Source organism: Pteropus alecto, unplaced genomic scaffold (genome assembly GCF_000325575.1).
Source record: "Pteropus alecto unplaced genomic scaffold, ASM32557v1 scaffold3, whole genome shotgun sequence".
NCBI lineage: Eukaryota > Metazoa > Chordata > Mammalia > Chiroptera > Pteropodidae > Pteropus > Pteropus alecto.
In genome coordinates, this window is record NW_006442484.1 from 69,364,100 (window position 1) to 69,382,487 (window position 18,388).

At 32.7% G+C, this 18,388-nt stretch overlaps 1 protein-coding gene across 4 annotated transcripts in view; it reads left to right on the forward strand.

The window, feature by feature from the left end:
• The window catches only part of PTH2R (parathyroid hormone 2 receptor), a 65,737-nt gene that overhangs the window by 21,363 nt on the left and 25,986 nt on the right, over nt 1-18,388 (forward strand). For all 4 annotated transcript variants that reach the window (XM_006921409.3, XM_015596430.2, XM_025039530.1 and 1 more), the window contains 4 exons: nt 6,000-6,097; nt 9,693-9,882; nt 11,067-11,220; nt 17,494-17,554. In XM_006921409.3, coding sequence (XP_006921471.1) covers nt 6,000-6,097; nt 9,693-9,882; nt 11,067-11,220; nt 17,494-17,554 — 503 coding nt within the window. The remainder of the gene's footprint in view (nt 1-5,999; nt 6,098-9,692; nt 9,883-11,066; nt 11,221-17,493; nt 17,555-18,388) is intronic.

Consider the following 18,388-nt stretch of genomic DNA (forward strand, 5'->3'; position numbering starts at 1 on the left):
TATTACTTATTTATGAGATATTAATTATTAATGGCATAAAGAGAGCTTTTGTATAAGAAACAAAAATTTTAAAAACAGTATACATTTAGAATAAATAGGACATCTTTGGAGGGAAAATAAGACTTTTTAAATAATTATTGTTCTGTTCTTTAAGTAATTTCCGTATCATTGCCTTGACAAAATGAGATAATTATTTATAATAAAAAGAAGGAAAAGAACTCTTATGATAGATCACAATATTATTAAATTCTTTAGAGACATTTAAAACAGTAGTATATTATATAAATTACCATATAATATACCTCATGTCTAAAGGTTATATGCATTTCTGGGAAGCAATTTAACAATATATATTAAGGAATTTCAAAGAGTCATATCTTTCGATTTTATAATCTTGTAAAATTCATGCATAAGGATTTGGAGTGGGGGGAACTGAATGGAAAAAATATTCATTGAACCATCAATAATTATTCTGAATATTCTGAAGAATTAAAATTTCCAAAGATGAACTAGTTAAGTAAGCTTAAATACATATTTTTTGTAATGAGATGTGGCCTTGGGAAATTCTTTTTTTATACGGCTAACTGAAAAAAAAGTCAGATAATAAATGGGTATAAATTGGAGATGAAGATGCTCAAAACAATGGGGAATTATGCAATAAAATAGAATGAAGAGAAATACATGAGATACTAACTGTTTCTTTTTGGTTGTGAGAATTCAGGAGTTTTTTCTCTTCTATTTTGTGTTTTACACATTATCTAGATATTTTCTATGAAAAATTTTAACATTTTATTAACAGAAAATAGTATGTAGTAAATGTTTAAAATAAAAAGGAACAAAAGTCTTCTGCTTCCAGAAAGTCTTCCAAAAGTCTGCTGCCAAGAAATTAAAATGAACCAAATTTCAGAGGTGGGCAAGCCCTTTCTATGACAGAAGAGACCCATGGGTGCATTTATCCCTGGATCTCCAGCATGTGAGGTGCAACCAGACCACAGAAAGGGATAAAAGAAAAGAGCCTGACTTTTAAACCAATTTTTAACAGACGAGGGTGGGCCTGAGGGCTTAGAATTCCAAGGAGTGAGTCCCAGTCCCAGTGAGCTATTATTACTCACCAACCAATGGTTTCCGATAGGGCTTTCACTGAGTGCCTGGAGGCAGTATGCCAAAGACTGGAGGCAGTACAGGTGGGCTAAGGAAAATTCTCCAAGATGTGCAGAGGGCCCTTACAGAGTGAAAGGCAGCAGTTAGCTGAGGGCATGGACAGAACAGAGGAGCTGAGAGACAGAGCCTCACTAAGTGCATGAGCGCTGCAGCCTACAGGCCAGGCAAGGGCAGAAAACCCCTACAATGTACAGATTTCATTGTGTGAAAGGCAGCAGCCTGACAAAATGGAACCGAGAAAGGTCGTTCCTTCATTTAAAGCTAAGGACTGGGGCAGAGCATCAAGGTGGAGTGAAATCTCCTGAGATTCAGAAAGCCCAGGGCAGAGCTGGAGGGCAAAGTGAAACACCAGCAACTTGAAAAGCTGATGGATGGTTCAAAAAGCAGAAAGAGTTCTTCTGTGGCTTAGAAAAGTGTCAGATGGACTAAAACTCATATAATGGCCATCAGAGGTCGTGATGTTCAGATCCTGGTTTGCTCAAAGAAAAGTCTTGATTTTGCTCTCAAAACCTAAAAGACCAGGATAAAAGAATCTCAAAACCTGGATAAAAGAATTATGAAAAACAAAAACAAAAACTCCAGTTTAACATCAGAGAAATCCAGCCACCCCACCCAAGAAGCCTGGTAGAGAAAGAGGTCTGCCCCTTTCAGGCCACTAATATTACATACTCAGTCTCAACTATTCTTTTATCTACAATGCCTGGAATGTACTAAAAAAACTATAAGGCAGGTACCCAAAATCTAAAGTAAAAATAAGAGCAGAAGGAAACAGATGATCCAGAGGTTGGAATTCGCAGATGAGTACTTAATAATAACTATTATAAATATGTTAGATGATTTAGTGAAAAAGGTCCAAAAAAAAAAAAAACCCCAAAAAAAACCCCCCAAAAAAACCAGATTGAAAAATCAGTAGAGAAATGAAAACTTAAAATAACCCAGTGGAGATTCTAGAATTGAAATAATTCCAAAAAGAAGAATTCAGTTGATATGTTCAAGAGCATACTGAACACAGCATGATAAAGGATCAGTGAACTTGCAGAGAGGCCAATAGAAATTATCCAACTAAGCTTTAGGAGAAAAAAATTTAAAAAAGCTGAACCAGCTGAGACTTGTGAGACAATATATAATTGTCTAACGTGAAATTAGAGGTAAAGAGATGAGAGAAAGAGAGAGAGAATGAGACAAAATAAATATTTGAGGAGACAATGGCCAAGAATTTTTTTAAATGGATGAAATAAATCAATGCACAGGTCCTAGAAATTAAGCAAACTCTGGGCAGGATAAAAGAAAACCATACTTAGACACATCATATTTAAACTGATGTAAATCAAAGTAAAAAGAAAATCTTAAAAGTAATGAGAGAAAAAAGGCACATTATATTCAGGGAAACAATAAAAACATACCTTTTATTCAGAAACAATGAAGCCAGAATACAATGGAATGATGTATTTAAAGTAATTAATATGCATTAAGATAAAGGTAAAACAATATTTTTCAGACAGAAAAAAATCTGAGAGAATTCATCTTCATTAGACCTTCAGTGTAAGAAATACTCAAAAAAGTTTTCTAGGCAGAAGAGAAATATATCAGATGGAAACATAGATTGGCAGGAAGAAATGAGTAATACCAGAATAGGTATATATGTGGATAAATATGATAGACTAAAAAAACTATATACCTATTCTTATTCATTGCTATATTTATACCTATCTTTTAAACTATGTCTAAAATATGATTCATTTAAGTTTATTGACTGCTTAAAGCAAACATAATAGCCTTATATTAGGATTTATAAATTACGTAGAAGAAAATCTAAAAAGGACAAAGGGTAGGGGAGCGAAATTGAGTATATGATTGTAAACTTCTTATATAGTTTGTGAAATAGTTCAATATTATTTAAATGTAGGCTCTGATAAGTTCGGATGCATAATCAAGTCTCTAAAGTAACTGCTAAATAATAATACAAGTGAAATACTAAAAATTAATTGATTGACATCCTCCCCCCACCAATAAAAGGAAAAGAAATAGATACAGGGGAACAAAGAAAAGATAGGACATATAGGATGCAAATACCAATAGGGTAGATTTGAACCCAAACATAGCAATGATTGTATTAAATGTAAACAGACTAAACAGTTCACTTAAGTTGTTAGAACAGATAATAAAAGTACAACTCACTTATATGCTATCTTCAACTAATGTATTCTAAATATAAAGATACAGATAAATGTAAAGATAAAACTGCCAATGTCAGTTAAACAAAAAGAAAGGGGGGGAGGGAAGAAATGAAAGAGGAGAGAGGAAAAGAAAGATTGGATTCTCAGTCAGGATATCATATCTGTCAAGTAGAAATGTGGTTAAAAATCGCGCAGAGTTTGTATTCACATTCTAAATTATGAAGAATTCGGCACTGAGGTTGAGATTTCACAGATTTGAATAGAATACCTGGAAGATATAACTGTTGCCTTGACCACTCAAATACTTTATACCACTACCAAAAGCTCAACCCCATCTTGAAAGCTTTCTTTTATATGCCCAGTCATAAATTTTCCCTAAATGACACAGAAAATGAGTTATATTTTACATGTATTTTATATTTCTTATTGAACTATAGACAAGTTGCTGATGTTTGAAAAGAATTGGGGTTGTAGCTATTATGAAAATATTAAATAAAAATTAAGAATTATATTTAAAAATATAAAGATAAAAGATATGTTGAAATTAAAAAGGTGGAAAAAGGTATATGCTATTCATACTCTAAGGATAAGAAAGTAGATGTGACTAAGTAGACTTCAGGACAGAAATATGCATGCATTTAGGAGCTTTAAGTTACATGAAGCAAAAATTGTCAGAGCCGAAGGGAGATACAGCTAAATCCCATGATGTTGGAATTTTTAAAAATATGGTTTTCCTAGTAATCGATAGGACAATTTGACAAAATCATCTGTAACTGTATCTTTCAATTTGATTAAAATGACATTTATAGAATACTATACCTCCAAACTACAAAATTCACATTCTTTTAAAGCACACACCGAAGGTTCATCAAGGTAGAACATATATGGGGCTGTAAACCAAGTCTCAATAAATCTCAAAATTAAAATCATACCGAGTATATTTTCTGACCACAAAGTATTAATTGAAAATCAATTAAAATAAAATATGTAGACAGTTCACAATAGTTGGAAATTGGTGACCCATGTCAAAAGTACGAACTGAATGAATATGGGAATTTGATATATCAAAAAACTGAGGGAAACAGTTAAAGCAGAGCGTAGAGGGAGCTTTATAGCCTTCAATGTTTAGAAAAGAAGGAAGGTGAAAATTCAAAGATCAAAGGTTCCATATTAAGCCATATGATGTTAGAACCTAGAGTGACCACCAAAAGCACTATACAAGAGGATATATCTAAATGAAGTTCTACAAAATGTTCAAGTAACCCACAGGATGGCAGGAAAAATAAAAAAGAAATGAAAACTAGAACAACAGAAAATAATAAATAAAAGGATGGACTTAGCCTTAACATATCACTGTTGTATTAAAAACAAATGGTTTAAATATACTAATTAACAGAGACTTATGTTTTTATTAAAAAACATAATCCAGAAATGTGTTGTCTACAAAATTTGAAATTCTTTTCAAGTATAATGATATAAGTAGGTTATATACGTAGCATTCAGTACTACTTACCAATAAAAAAGAATAAAGTTGATACATGCAACGACTTAAATGGATTTGGAGGTCATTACTCTGAGTGAAAAAAGCCAATCTCGAAAGGTCACATACTGTTTGATTCCATTTACGTAACATTTATGAAATGACAACATTATAGAAATAGAAAACAGATTAATGGTTGCCAGGTGTTAGGGATGGTGGGGAGGAGAGGAGGAGGTGTGACTGTAAAGAGACAGCATAAGGGAGAACTATGATTGCAGTGATGGTTTCAAAAATTTGCACATGTGATTAAATGACATAGAATTATAAACACATAAGTTGTACCAGTGTCAAATATCTAGTTTTGATATTTTAGTATAATTATGTTAGATTTAACCTTTGGAAGATACTAAGTAAAGCATACATGGGACCTTTCTTACTATTTTTTCTACTTCTTGTGAATCAATTATTATTTTAAAATAAAAAAAATTAAAAAGGAATGAACCATTGATTCATGCAATATCACTGAGTATCAAAAATGGTATGTAGACAAAAAGTTACACACTGTATAATTCTAAGAACTCCAAAAATAGTCAAGAAGTGCATGAACAGAAAGAACTAATTTTTGGTGACAGAAATTGGAACAGTAGTTAGCTGGGGGTGGATAGTGGGTGGTTTTTTTTGACTTCCAAGGAGCACAATGAACTTGTTTTGTCAAAACCCATCAAACTCATTTAAGATTTGTACATTTTAGTTCATATAAATTATAGCTCAATAAAAAGTTAAAGAAAACTGAAATAATATTCCCAAAATGACATATTCTTTTTACCAGTTTCCTCTTAAAATAGTCCTATAACACGTGTTTAGTTTACCCTATATATCACATTAGATATACAATTCCAATTAGTTAAAATGAACAGTACAAAAATATATGAAGTAAATATTGCAATATTTAATTCGACCTCACGTAAGCAATAAGAAATGCCAAATATTTTGTTAATACATCTTTAACTCCGACTTGAATTTAGGAAATAAAAGGAAGACCAGGTGAATAACCTATAGTATTATATGAATGTGGGAATACGTTGCCTATCTCTAAACAGTTAAAGGCATAGTTTTTAAGTTTATGTACATCAACTAATTTCCTCAAACCTGCTTTTCTAATTAAATCCTTTCCTCTGCAGCAAGAATTCTTTGAACGCCTCTACGTCATGTACACTATTGGATATTCCATCTCCTTTGGTTCTCTGGCAGTGGCTATTCTCATCATTGGTTACTTCAGGTGAATGATTCCATTTACATTTTTATCCATCAAAGACAGAGGACTCACAATTGTGTCCCTAAACAGTTTTCCCAGTGTAAGTTTTTGAATTCAGCCTAGTGTTATATTATTTGACTTTGACATTTATTTTTTATGAGGAATTCAGGGTTTTGTTTGTTTGTTCGTTTATTTAAAAACTTAAAGCATCAAAGCGGTATGAAACCGTTAAGCCAATAGATCTTCATTACAGTGTATTTGTTTACATAGTGATGCAAAATACAGTTGAATGTGCAAAACACATTTTCATTCATGATGTAAAGACTTATGTCACTTTTCCCAAATGATTTTGGTGCCATAGGACAGAAATTCATTTAAAATAATCTCCCAAATTATCTGATGTCATATATAAAGAAATAGTACTTATTGCATTTATTGTGGTTTATTTTTTATCCACTTATTTTTCTAAATTAATTCAAGTTAATCTAAATTAACACAAAATTTTGATTACCAACATGGAGATAAAACAGTAAAAAACATATATAAGATATATATGTGTATATATACATATATATATACATGCATACATATATACAATATGTGAATGAGTTAATCATATTGATATACGATTAATTAATATATATATGATATATATACTCATGATGCTTGCAGCTGGTTTGTCATATAAATAGCTGAGAAAACAATTAGTACACAGTTTGAGAAGTGCTGTGATTTAGATGGTGTGTATTTGGGATGGCAGAGGAAGTAGGTGAGGGAAGGCCTCTCAAATGAAGTGAAATCTCAAATGATGCATGAGTATAAATAGGATTTAACCAAAAGAGGAGACCGGGAGAGAGAGTTCTAAACCTAAGTTTAGATCAAGAAAAAGCATGGACTATTTGAGAATTCAGAATTTTGGTATAGGTAAGTGATTCCTCCACTGAAGGATTTTAAACAGGGGAGTGGCATGAAAGTTCACTTGCCTTGCAAGGTGTAGTGTGAGCTGTTAGGAAACAAGATAGGAAGCTCATTGGAAGAGGCTGTTAGAGTAACCGAGGACAAGAAGATGTGGCCTGGAGATTGAACAGAAATGGAAGGTTTTGAGATATATTAATTAAGATAGAACAGTTTTAAGAATTTAGTGCTAAATTATGTGTGGGAAAAGAAGGAGCAGGGGTAGATGACAAATTTAGAACACTAAAAGAGAGACTTTAGAAGCTAACAGAAGCTACCACTGAAAAAGTTTTATATTTTGTTTCCTATTATCTTATAATCATCTCTTTCCTGAAACTTCTCATATTACCTATTCTTTGCTTTGCTTTTTCCTTTGATTTATCACTATCTAATATACCAATTGATTTCCTTATTTATCTTTATTTTTTGTCTCTTCCTCTAGAATGTAAAGCAACATGGGTAGGCATTTGGTTTTTTTTCTGTTTGTTCATTGCTGCATTCTCAGTAGCTACAATGTACTTGATATATCCTGGAACTCAATAAATATTTGTTGAATTAATAAATAATGACTAGTTCTAATATTCCAACTACTTCTTCTAATACAATTACCCATATTATAGTGGTATAGTTTATATTTCCAAAGCTTTTTTATTTTTTTATCGATTCATTAGCTCATTTATTCAAGAAACATTTTTCTCTACCATGTGATAGACCCTTTTTGGTATTGATGGAGGCCAACTTAAGATATGTTGCAGACCAGAAAAGTAGTGTACACATCATTGAGAGAAACCGACCACCCACTGAATGATTAACAAATAAAATTTGTAATATAGATTTCTACAAAGGGCTTTTTGGAATACCAAAAAGGCAGTCCAAAACTGACAAGATGAGACTTCCTAGAACAACTGACATGTTATCTGATATAGAATGATGAGAAGGAATTCAGCACATTCCAAATGATGGGAACAGAATGTGCAAGGGTCAGAGGCACGAAGGAGTAGAGTACACTCAGGAACCGTGGAGGAGTCCCGGGGGGAATGCAGCATTTGGTGCATAGGGAGGAGTGGCCATATCGAAATGACCAGGAAGATGCTAGGTTTTGTAGCACTAGGTTTTGCAGTTCCTTGTCAAGGGCTTTGAATTTTGATTTATAAAAGTAGGTAATGGGGGAGCTAATGAAGTTTTTAAGTAGAAAGGTAACACAATCACAAAAATAGCCTTATGAAATTGGCGTGGCAGGTATTATTCCATTTAGAGAACAAGAAACTGAAGCTCGATCTCCAAGGTCACAAGGTTAGAGAGGTGGTTCAGCTGGAAACAGAACCTTGATCTTCTGACTCTTAACCAGAGCTCATTCCATTACACCAAGCTTAGCTATGGTTGTCCAGAATAATAGACAAATATTGATGAAAAACAAAATTTTAGGATATAAATGATTAAGTAATAATTCTTTAATTTACATAATAGTTCATCACAGTATTTAACAGTGGATTCTTTCTATACAGTTCCTTTCTATATAATTGCTATGCTATACAGCAAAACGTTATTCGAAAATTTCAGAAACACTTCTATTTCTCAAAACAAAATACTCCTTTATTAGGATAGTAAATAGTGCTGAGTCTTTTAAAAATCAAAACCTACTTATATACTGTGATGGCACTATTTGCAATAAATAATTGCCATGTACACTTGATAACCTGTCTGGCCAAATACTGATCACCTGTGAAGACATTCCCACTAAAGAGTCAATCCCAGAGGACCATCTAGGCACAATGAATATAAATACATGTCTCTAACATACTAACAGTGTAACACTTCTTCCCAAATGTCTAACCTATATCCACATTGTCCTTTGACCTTCCACTCCTATATTATGAAATATAAAAATACATTATTGAATTAAACATAGTCTTACTCCCTTACACTTAGGTGCTTTGTCTTTTCTGGAAGAGAAGTGATATTAAGTATGTTCACTGTATAGAAAGCTGTACTTTCTCATAGTCAAGCAATGATAGAGCTGGGCCTTTTGACCAGATTATATAGCCTTTTTCCTAGTGTTTTTTTTCATTAAACTTGGAAAAAAAAAAAAAAACCCTCTTTTTTGGAGTTAGTTTTCTGTACTGGAAGTTAGTGGTACTATATCTACTACTAAGTCTGTAACTGACTTAACTTGTATCTGCAATCTTTTTTATAATTCCAGAGCTTTTTATGTTAAAGTAAGCTTGTTTACTCTTAACGCTCCAAGAAAATAAAATTATGTAATGCTATCAAAATATCTTTCTTATAAAGAATGTATTGAAAATGTGAAAATTCTAGTTTTAATAATGTTTATCTCTGTTCAAGGTGGTTCTACATTAACCATTTATAACTTTAATATACAGTTTAATATAATGCTATAGTATAACGCAGTATAATATTTAACACTGCAAAATATGGATGAACAGGCTAGCAGATAAGATAACTTTGAAATTAATTTCCATAAAGTTATATTTTAGTTTTTGATCCTAGTTGTTTTTATTGGAAATTTCTGATAATAGAGTTCTGTCTTTGTTCAGGTTTACTATTTTTTCTTCTTTATTTGGGAGGACTTTGTGCTCATTTATGTATTTTTTTCCTCATTTCTAATTTTATCCAAATCTATATACTGAATATTTTCTCTCCATAGACGATTGCATTGCACTAGGAACTATATCCACCTGCACTTATTTGTATCTTTCATGTTGAGAGCTGCAAGCATCTTTGTCAAGGACAGAGTGGTCCATGCTCATATAGGAGTAAAGGAGCTGCAGTCCCTGATGATGCAGGATGACCTACAAAATTTCATGGAAGCGCCTTCTATGGACAAATCACAATATGTAAGTGTTTTCACCACTTTCTCTCATTACTGATTCATGTAACATTGCAAATAAGTAAAATTTCATGGTTCACTAAATATGTAACTTGTTTTGGCTTATCTTATCTCTGAACTAACCGAAATAGATGACCAATTTGTATACTGATGTTTACTATTTCAATTCTGTCTTCAACTCTCATGCCTAATCACTTGTCATCTTAAATTATTAAAAACGCTTAGACTTTTTCCTCAAGAATTTTCTGGAATGGGAACTTCAAAAAGCACATGATTGGAATGGCATTTGACCTATTGCCCATTGTAGCTGTCACCACTTGAAAAATGAAAAAGCCCGCTTGCAGAACCAGAAGCTTAGGACTTAAAAGCCCATGACAGTTAGTTCCTTTATTGTAGACTCCAAGACTCGTTCCAATATAAGATTCCATGGGACCTGATTCTGCTCAAAAGGTCCTGGTGTTATTTAGTAAATAGGATGACCTAATACTTCGGTTGATTAGATTATTGAAACAATCCATCTGGAAGTTCAGTATAGTAGATCAATTGTCATATTGGTGCAAATTAATGCCCTATCTGTATCTTTGCCCTTTGCCTTGTCACTTTGTGTTCCCTGATGATTCTGATTCTGGACTTCGTGACTTGTTTTATACAATAGGATGAAGCGGATATGATAGTGTACGAGTTGATGATAGGCCTTCTTGAGTGGGCCTAGCCAAGATTAGTGTAGCCTGGCCCAGATCAGTAGAATCATCTAGCCAATCCATGGATTCATAAGATGTATTAAAAGTTTGTTGTTTTAAGCTACTTTTGGGGCAAGAAAAAGACCAGAATAAAATAAATTTGTGGTAAATGATGAATAATATTTTCTTCTTTATGCTTTTCTTTACTTTCCCAATTATCCCTAATGATCATGCGTAATTTTTATAAACAGTAAAAATTAATGAAAAGTGATTTTTGTAACATCTAAAGGAAAATAATCTTATTTAAAAAATAGAATTAAACCCATAGTCTTAAAAATGCTATGGTAAAATAATTTTATTCTGGTCTCTTTCAACAGTCTTGGACTCCCCATGTTCAGGAAACATTAGATTATAAAAAAGAAACTGAAGAATTGATTTTTTGTGGTCTAATGTTGGTATCCAGTACAATTAAGAGTTCTAATATGATGTAATTCCTGTTTATTCGTAACAGATTGGGTGCAAGATTGCTGTTGTGATGTTTATTTACTTCTTGGCTACAAACTACTATTGGATCTTGGTGGAAGGTCTCTACCTGCATAGTCTAATCTTTGTGGCTTTCTTTTCTGACACCAAATACCTGTGGGGCTTCATCTTAATAGGCTGGGGTAAGGCATTTATGTCCTTTTTTAAGAAACTGGATTATAGATTTTAGGGCTCTCTGTCATGCCTGTCATTAACATTCTTTCAGCCATTTAATGAAATAATTCTTCCTCCTCTTATCTTCATCCCTCCTTCTTTCTCATTCATTGTTCATTGAGGAAAATTATTAAGATCAAGTCTGTAATTCTCTCAGTGGTAATGAACTTTTCACATTTAACTTATGGCTAGTGTTTTTAGACCAGATTTTTGAGAGGATTCTTTGGAGGAAATATAAGAGAACATTGTTAGCCATGCACAATTTAGAATTACCCTGCTCATGTCTTATGTTACTGTCCTATGATTTAGCAGTAATTTCATCCTAAAAATTTTGATTTTTGAATGTCTAAGCTGTAATGACACATCTTTGATTTGTATTTCTAGGTTGTATAATGAGAATGCCAGAAAGGAATTTATAAGACCATCTTGACTGCATTTAACAATACAAATTATAAACTAATTATGTAGATTTACCATGTCTTTTGGAAGAAAATAATTTAAATTACTTATGTGATAAGTAATAAGGAAGAAGATATTCAGCTTATATTCCAAAAATGCCTTATCAGTACTAGAGGGATTACTGGACTAAGCACTAACTCAACATGATGTGGAGAAAAGGATGTTGTTTGTTAAAATTTAAGAGAAAGTAAAAATCATATGGTGTTAAATTAAGAAGTCTTGATATTAAGAATTGCAGATGTCAGTTGCTATTTTAATATCCAAATGATGAGACCCTTCGCATAGGAAAAAATTAACTAAGTGGCTCAAGATTAAATATGAAAAGGTTTCCCCTCTTCAAAATAAAAAATTCTCCTTTGACTGCTTTGCCTTAATATTGTTTTAACATTTTAAAATGTGAAATAAGGAACACTGAATTTCCTGCTAGTTAATTAATAACATTTAAGAAGGCAAAGGGTCAATTTACTGTAACACTTCATGTATTATGAAATAATAGTTGTCATGATTAAAGTTTTCTTTCTAAAGACAGCTTGTCTTAAGGCTCTCCTGTATCTTTAGTAATTACTAAAAATAAAAAAGACATGTTTCATTTTTTTAGGATACTTTGGAAATTTCTTTGACAGTTTTTAGAAGTTTGTCTTCAAGTCAAAATTATATCTGTGTACCTACATAATTACTAGAAGTTGGTAAAAGTGTTGATAGAAAATTCAACAATAAATGTAAATATTCGCTTGAGTTAAATTTAATTTTTTGGATTTCTAAAACACTGATCACACTTCTAATAATTTTATTTTTCTCTATTTACTTATTTGTTTTGATAGCTAACTCCCAATCAACTTGTATTTCGGTAATCTATCTCTTGTTAAACTCAGGAGTTTGTCTCAATGAAACCCAGGAAACTAGTTTTTAAATCTTTCTATAAAAAGGAAAATTTTTAAAAAGTCCAGTAAGCTTCTCTGTAAGTATGAATTCCTTACTTTTTTTTTTTACAGCATTTCTTAATTTTGGCATAGTAATGACTACAGTAGATAAGCCTCATTATTTGAAATTATTTTATCAAGTGGTTTAAGAACATACATGAAAGCAAGTAGGATTCACATGAAAGCTCACTTTGAAAAAACATTTTACATGCAATATTATGTTCACTCAATTAACTACAATCTAAAACACTAATAACTAATCTTTATAGAGTTATGGTTCTGTGTTTGGTTTATCTTCTGACACTCTCAAACTCCGTTTTTCAAAAAAGTAAATGCTCTAATCTAGGGCATTTACTAGATAATGAAAAGAATAGTAATATTCTTTAAAGAATATCTCTCTGTTACTAAAACACAGTTATTTAACATAGTAAATATCAAAGTGTATTTGATTAGTAAACTATTTTTCTCTCATCTCAACGCTGAGAGTCTGATTTTAAAATATTTTAATTTCCTACTCATTTCCCCAAACTTCCATAAGAAAAATAATGATCAAAAACATTACAGCTGCTTTGCCAGGATCCTTTGCTATAATTCATGGTGAATCAATTTCATACTCTCTTTCAATGATGTGATTTATTGGCTTCACTAGAGAAGAGAGCTTGCTTGGATTCCTTTGTTACTCATTTGGACCTATTCATTATAACTTTCAGCTCTCTTCAGCTGGGTAAATACACAGAACTTTATTACCTACATTATAGTGATATGTGGAGTTACGTTATTTATACCAATTTTGCTGATTTTTAACAATAAATTGGAAGGGAAGGAAATTACAATCTAAAGAGGAATGGATACCATATTTTAAATGACTGTTTTCACACATCTTTATTACAAAACGAGATGTATAGAGGAGTAAAGGTAAATTCTAATAATGCTTTTTTCCCCCTCTTTCATCAATTACATTCTTATTTTTCCCTATCTCTCCTTCAATTTTCTCATAAATAAGGCACTTTATTCTTGGTTCCATTTTTTCTTTCAACTACACATTAAAAAAATATATGTATATATTTAGTTCTATATTTAAAAGGTGTCAGTCTTGTTTCTTTATCCTTGTTGAATGTAATTTACCTCTATATCAGCAACCATTCTTAATTTTAAACTGTCAGATGAGATGGTGGAATATACATACTATCATTTAAAAACACCTACCCTAGTTATACCATGAAGTCATGTCCCTGTCGCCAAGCTTTCATGTAGAATATTTTCGTGTTCTGTTTTCTCTGAAAATAATCAGGAGAAAGTACTATATTTCCACTTTTATTATCTCTGTATAAAATGATCTCAATCCAGTAAGAGATATGTGTAGAGTTCCCGCACACTATAAGTATGAAGTCTGACGCTCTAGGTTAATTTTTTTCTGTTTGCTTGTTCTGATTATATGTATTATATTCAAAATACTTAATTTATAAAATCTGTTCTTCATACAATTATTTATGATAGTCAACATAACACCTTTGTCCAATTTAAACTCTTCTTTGTTTGCTTCAAGCATAATTTAAAAATCTAGAAAAACTATTTCCCCCCTCTCCTATGATTTTTAATGGAATTATTAATTCTACTAAAGGTTACCTTAAAGTTAAAATTATATTGAACCATTAGAGCCAATAAAAGATCTATCTTTTGACTCTGCTTTATGAAAGATAAGAAATTTAGTTTTCTCTGCTTATCACTTTCTCCAGACTTTTAAGACATAATTTAGGATTTTACTTCTAATCATTTAAAATTATATATATTATTACCTCTTTTAAAAAAATAAATAATAGTCAACTTTATATTCACATTTGTAACAATTGTGTAGATTTATCTCTGTGGGTTTACCTGGTTTTGAGAATCTACCTCCTCTCCACTAATTTGAGTTTTTACAGTTTCTGCCCACTGACAATATTTAATTCAGTAAACATATTTTCCATAGCTCTTTTTATAATGCCTTGCTCTATTCTTCTAGAGCATTTTTTGGACTATGAATTAGATATGTTTTTTAAAGATTTCTTTTGTTTCCTGTAGTGATTCCATCTCAGGAGGAGGTAGGTCTCTTACAATTTCATAAACATTCTTCTTTGTAACAACGAAAGGCTTTCAAAGGCTCTGCAATTTTCCTGACAGAGAGATGTGTTTATTCAGTATTGGCTTATAGTCCTATGAGAGTTGAGAACAATTCTGTCAAAATTCTATAGAGAGACTTCTAAGTTCCTTAAAGAATAAGTCAGCAGGCGATAATTTCCAGCATCCTGCAATAGCAGTGCGGGAACCGGAGGCACAGCCTGGAGTCTCATATCTGCACAGTCAATATAGACTTGATTCCCAGGGGCATCAAGATTTCTGGTTAGTAAGACACTGTATGTCTGTAGCAAATCCAGGAATCCCCATGTCGTGATGGGTCACTAATTTCTAGGACTAACTCTACACTTCATGATCAACTACGACTTTACAGTACTCCAGTAGCACCGCAGAAAGAGGTAGGCTGAAGTAGGGCTTTGCGAAGCCTCTGGAGCGTCAAAAACAAGATGTACCTACATAGACCCAAATGAGGAGACCCTAGTTCCTGTCTTCGGCTTCAGGGCAGCTCTGTTTTATGCAGTCGGCCGCTGCATAAGTTTTTATTTGAAGAAAGGGTTTAATCGATAAAATGTTTTTGACTACTATTTGTCCAAACCTTTATTTTACAGGAGAGTAAAATAAAGAGATTGCCTCCCTCTCAGAGTCACTTTTTTATACTGACATATTTTATGAAAATAACTCAGATCTCAAGGTAAATGCATGTATTGAGTAACATTCAAATTTACATTAAATTTATTTGAATTCACATTTAAATTTAAAATAACATCTGAATTTCAAACATTTTTTTCTATATTTATGTGTTCTCGATTATGTACTAATGTGATACTAAGATTAGTGATCAAATATCTTAAAGAGCCTGAAAGCGGTTTCTATTTTTTATTCCTCTGTGGTTGTCTCTATGTTAGTCTTGCGAATGAGGGTCTTCCAAGAGAATGAGAAAAGCAATTTCATGGTGCCTGATCGAAGGTATTTGTTATAATTATCATCTAAAACATAATTTCAACTCAAGCACCATTAATCAACGCCTGTAGAACATCATTCAGGAAATTTCCTGATCAGGAGATTGTAAAGGAAGCAGAAGATAAAGACCTGTGAATGAGAAAATCTGGAAATTTTGATCAAAGGCAGACAGACACTTCGTAAAGATAACCAAGGCAGAAGAGTGGCAAAGGGATCTGTGTTAGGACTTTTTGAACCATCCTGACAGAAGGAGCCATGCTCTTTCCATTACATGGTATCATTCTGAAGTTTTGTTATTAATTTTGCCTCTCCCACCAGAATATAAGTTTCAGGAAAACAGTGAAGTTATCAGTTTATTGTTTTATATTCTGAGACTAGAACAATCCTTGACACATAAATAGGCACCTAATAAATGTTGACTGGATGTATGGTTGGATGGATGGATGGATAGGTAGATGGATGGATAGATAGAAGATAGATAGAATATGTGAGCTGAACCTAAGAAATAACCAGAATTTGGGACATCTAGTTTGACAAAAACAATTTTCTAGAACATACAAGTCAAGTACACTTTTAAAGAATAAGAGTTATATACAAAATTAAATAGTCTCACAGTCAGGTTGAGGTTAAATCCATATAGATGATCACTGAGGAGACCAAAGAAATTCTCTATTCTAGGGTATCTTATTTTTATTTTTTTCATGAAAGTTTTTTCATCTGAATCTATTTCTTTATTCATTTTTTCCTCTAAGAAAGAATATCTGAAAAGTTACAGATGTAATTTAACTTTCATGTTTTTTAATTTGTAAAAGGTAAAGAATTTAATATTGTTTTTAATAAAAAATGTTATAGTAAATGTTTTAATAAAAAAGTTTTAACAGATTAAAACTTTTTCTTTCCCTTTGTAACGTGCTTCCTAGCTTCTGTAGTGTTTTCATTTTGGTCTCTCTTTCGTTTTTTTAAATCTCTTTTATAAAGGCCACATAATGAAAATTATCTATTAAATCCTTTGGTCCTCTACTGCAATCTTTCATGAAATGTGATTTCTTTTTGTGATATCAGAGCCTGATCAACTGTACTATGAGCTGAACAGTCACACTTTCCTGAGGGCAAAGGACTCATGGAAACTCAGTATCATAGACTCGATGTTGCAGGCTCATAGGTGTTTACCACTTACGAAGGACAAATATCTCATGCTCAAATCATCAAGCTAATATAACAGCTACCTTCGCTAAGTTACTAACACATGCAAATGCTTCTGTCTTGAGTTAATATGAGCAAAAAGAGGCTTAAACTGATCAAAACCTTCCAATTTTGTAACATAAAATAGCTTCTCTGTGCCTTCCACTTTTAGAATGAAAATCTTCTAATTTTTTAAAATGACAACTTCCCCTCAGCTTCTCACGAATTCTTCTTATTGCTTCACTTCTTGAAACCATGTCGCTGTCAGCGTGGCAAGTCACTGTTGAATGCATTAACCACTATCTGCTTCTGGCCCCAAGAACTTTGTTCCACTCCCAATATGGCTTGACCCTACATCCTTCAATTGAAAATCGGGCCAACCTTCATCTACAGGCTTTTGGGAACAAATAATGTCAACGTACTAGTCCATTTCTCAAATGGATAAGATGAAAATTAGGACTTTTCTTGTTCACATATTAACATTTTTCATGTCTGTTTTTTCTCTCTCATCTTTTAATAGCATATTTTTATGTGTTGTGAATAGAAGGGGAAAAAGTCCCTTAACCTTAAAAGAAATATGGTCTCTGAATCCTTTTCTGATTGCAGGGTTCCCAGCAGCATTTGTTGCAGCCTGGGCTGTGGCACGGGCAACTCTGGCTGATGCAAGGTGAGTGGAAAAGAAGAGGCAAAGAGAGAGCCGATTTTCTCAAGACTCTGACTTCCTGCTTGGAATTCACACATGGCGACATCCCTCTTTAGGGATGTCATATAGGAAATTACCGTGATGTAATGGTAGCCTCTGATATAGGAAACTATCCATCCCAGAGGTCATGGAACTGAAAGACTCACAGACCAAATTAGGATGTTTGAACTCCATGTCTTATGAAATCAATTTAAAACATATTGTGAGAAGCAAGGAGAAAGAGGTGGGTAAGTTAACACACTTAGGATACAGTTCAACCAGGGGGAAGGTCAACACGACTTAAGTCCTGGGATAGGCAATATTCCTATCCCCTCTCTTGCTCTTCCTGCTACATCAACTTTCACCACTGATGGTGTGGTTATGAGCACTGGAGATGAGATTTCAGCATGGGGACCCACAAAGAGAAGGTGCCTCAGACCAATGACACGTACTTACTGTCTCAGAGAGATGCAAGTACAAGGACGCCTGGCCACAGCTGTAGCTTGCCAGAAAAAAAATTTGGGTTGTATTTGAGTTCCTTGTGGGCACGGGTTTCACCAAGCAGTGGCTGAATTAAGAGGTCAAGCATATTAAGCACTTCCTGTGTATCAGGGATATTTTGCACCTATCATATATTTGGTGTATTATGAATATTTCATGCCCAGTTGCCTCATATGTATTTAGTACCTATGTTTAATATAAATGTGCTCTACTTCCTACTTATATATATTTAATGAAAACTATGGTTTCATCCATCCCATTTTTCTTGTCTTCTATTGCATAATTAAATATTTTTTAAATAATAAAACAAATGCACCT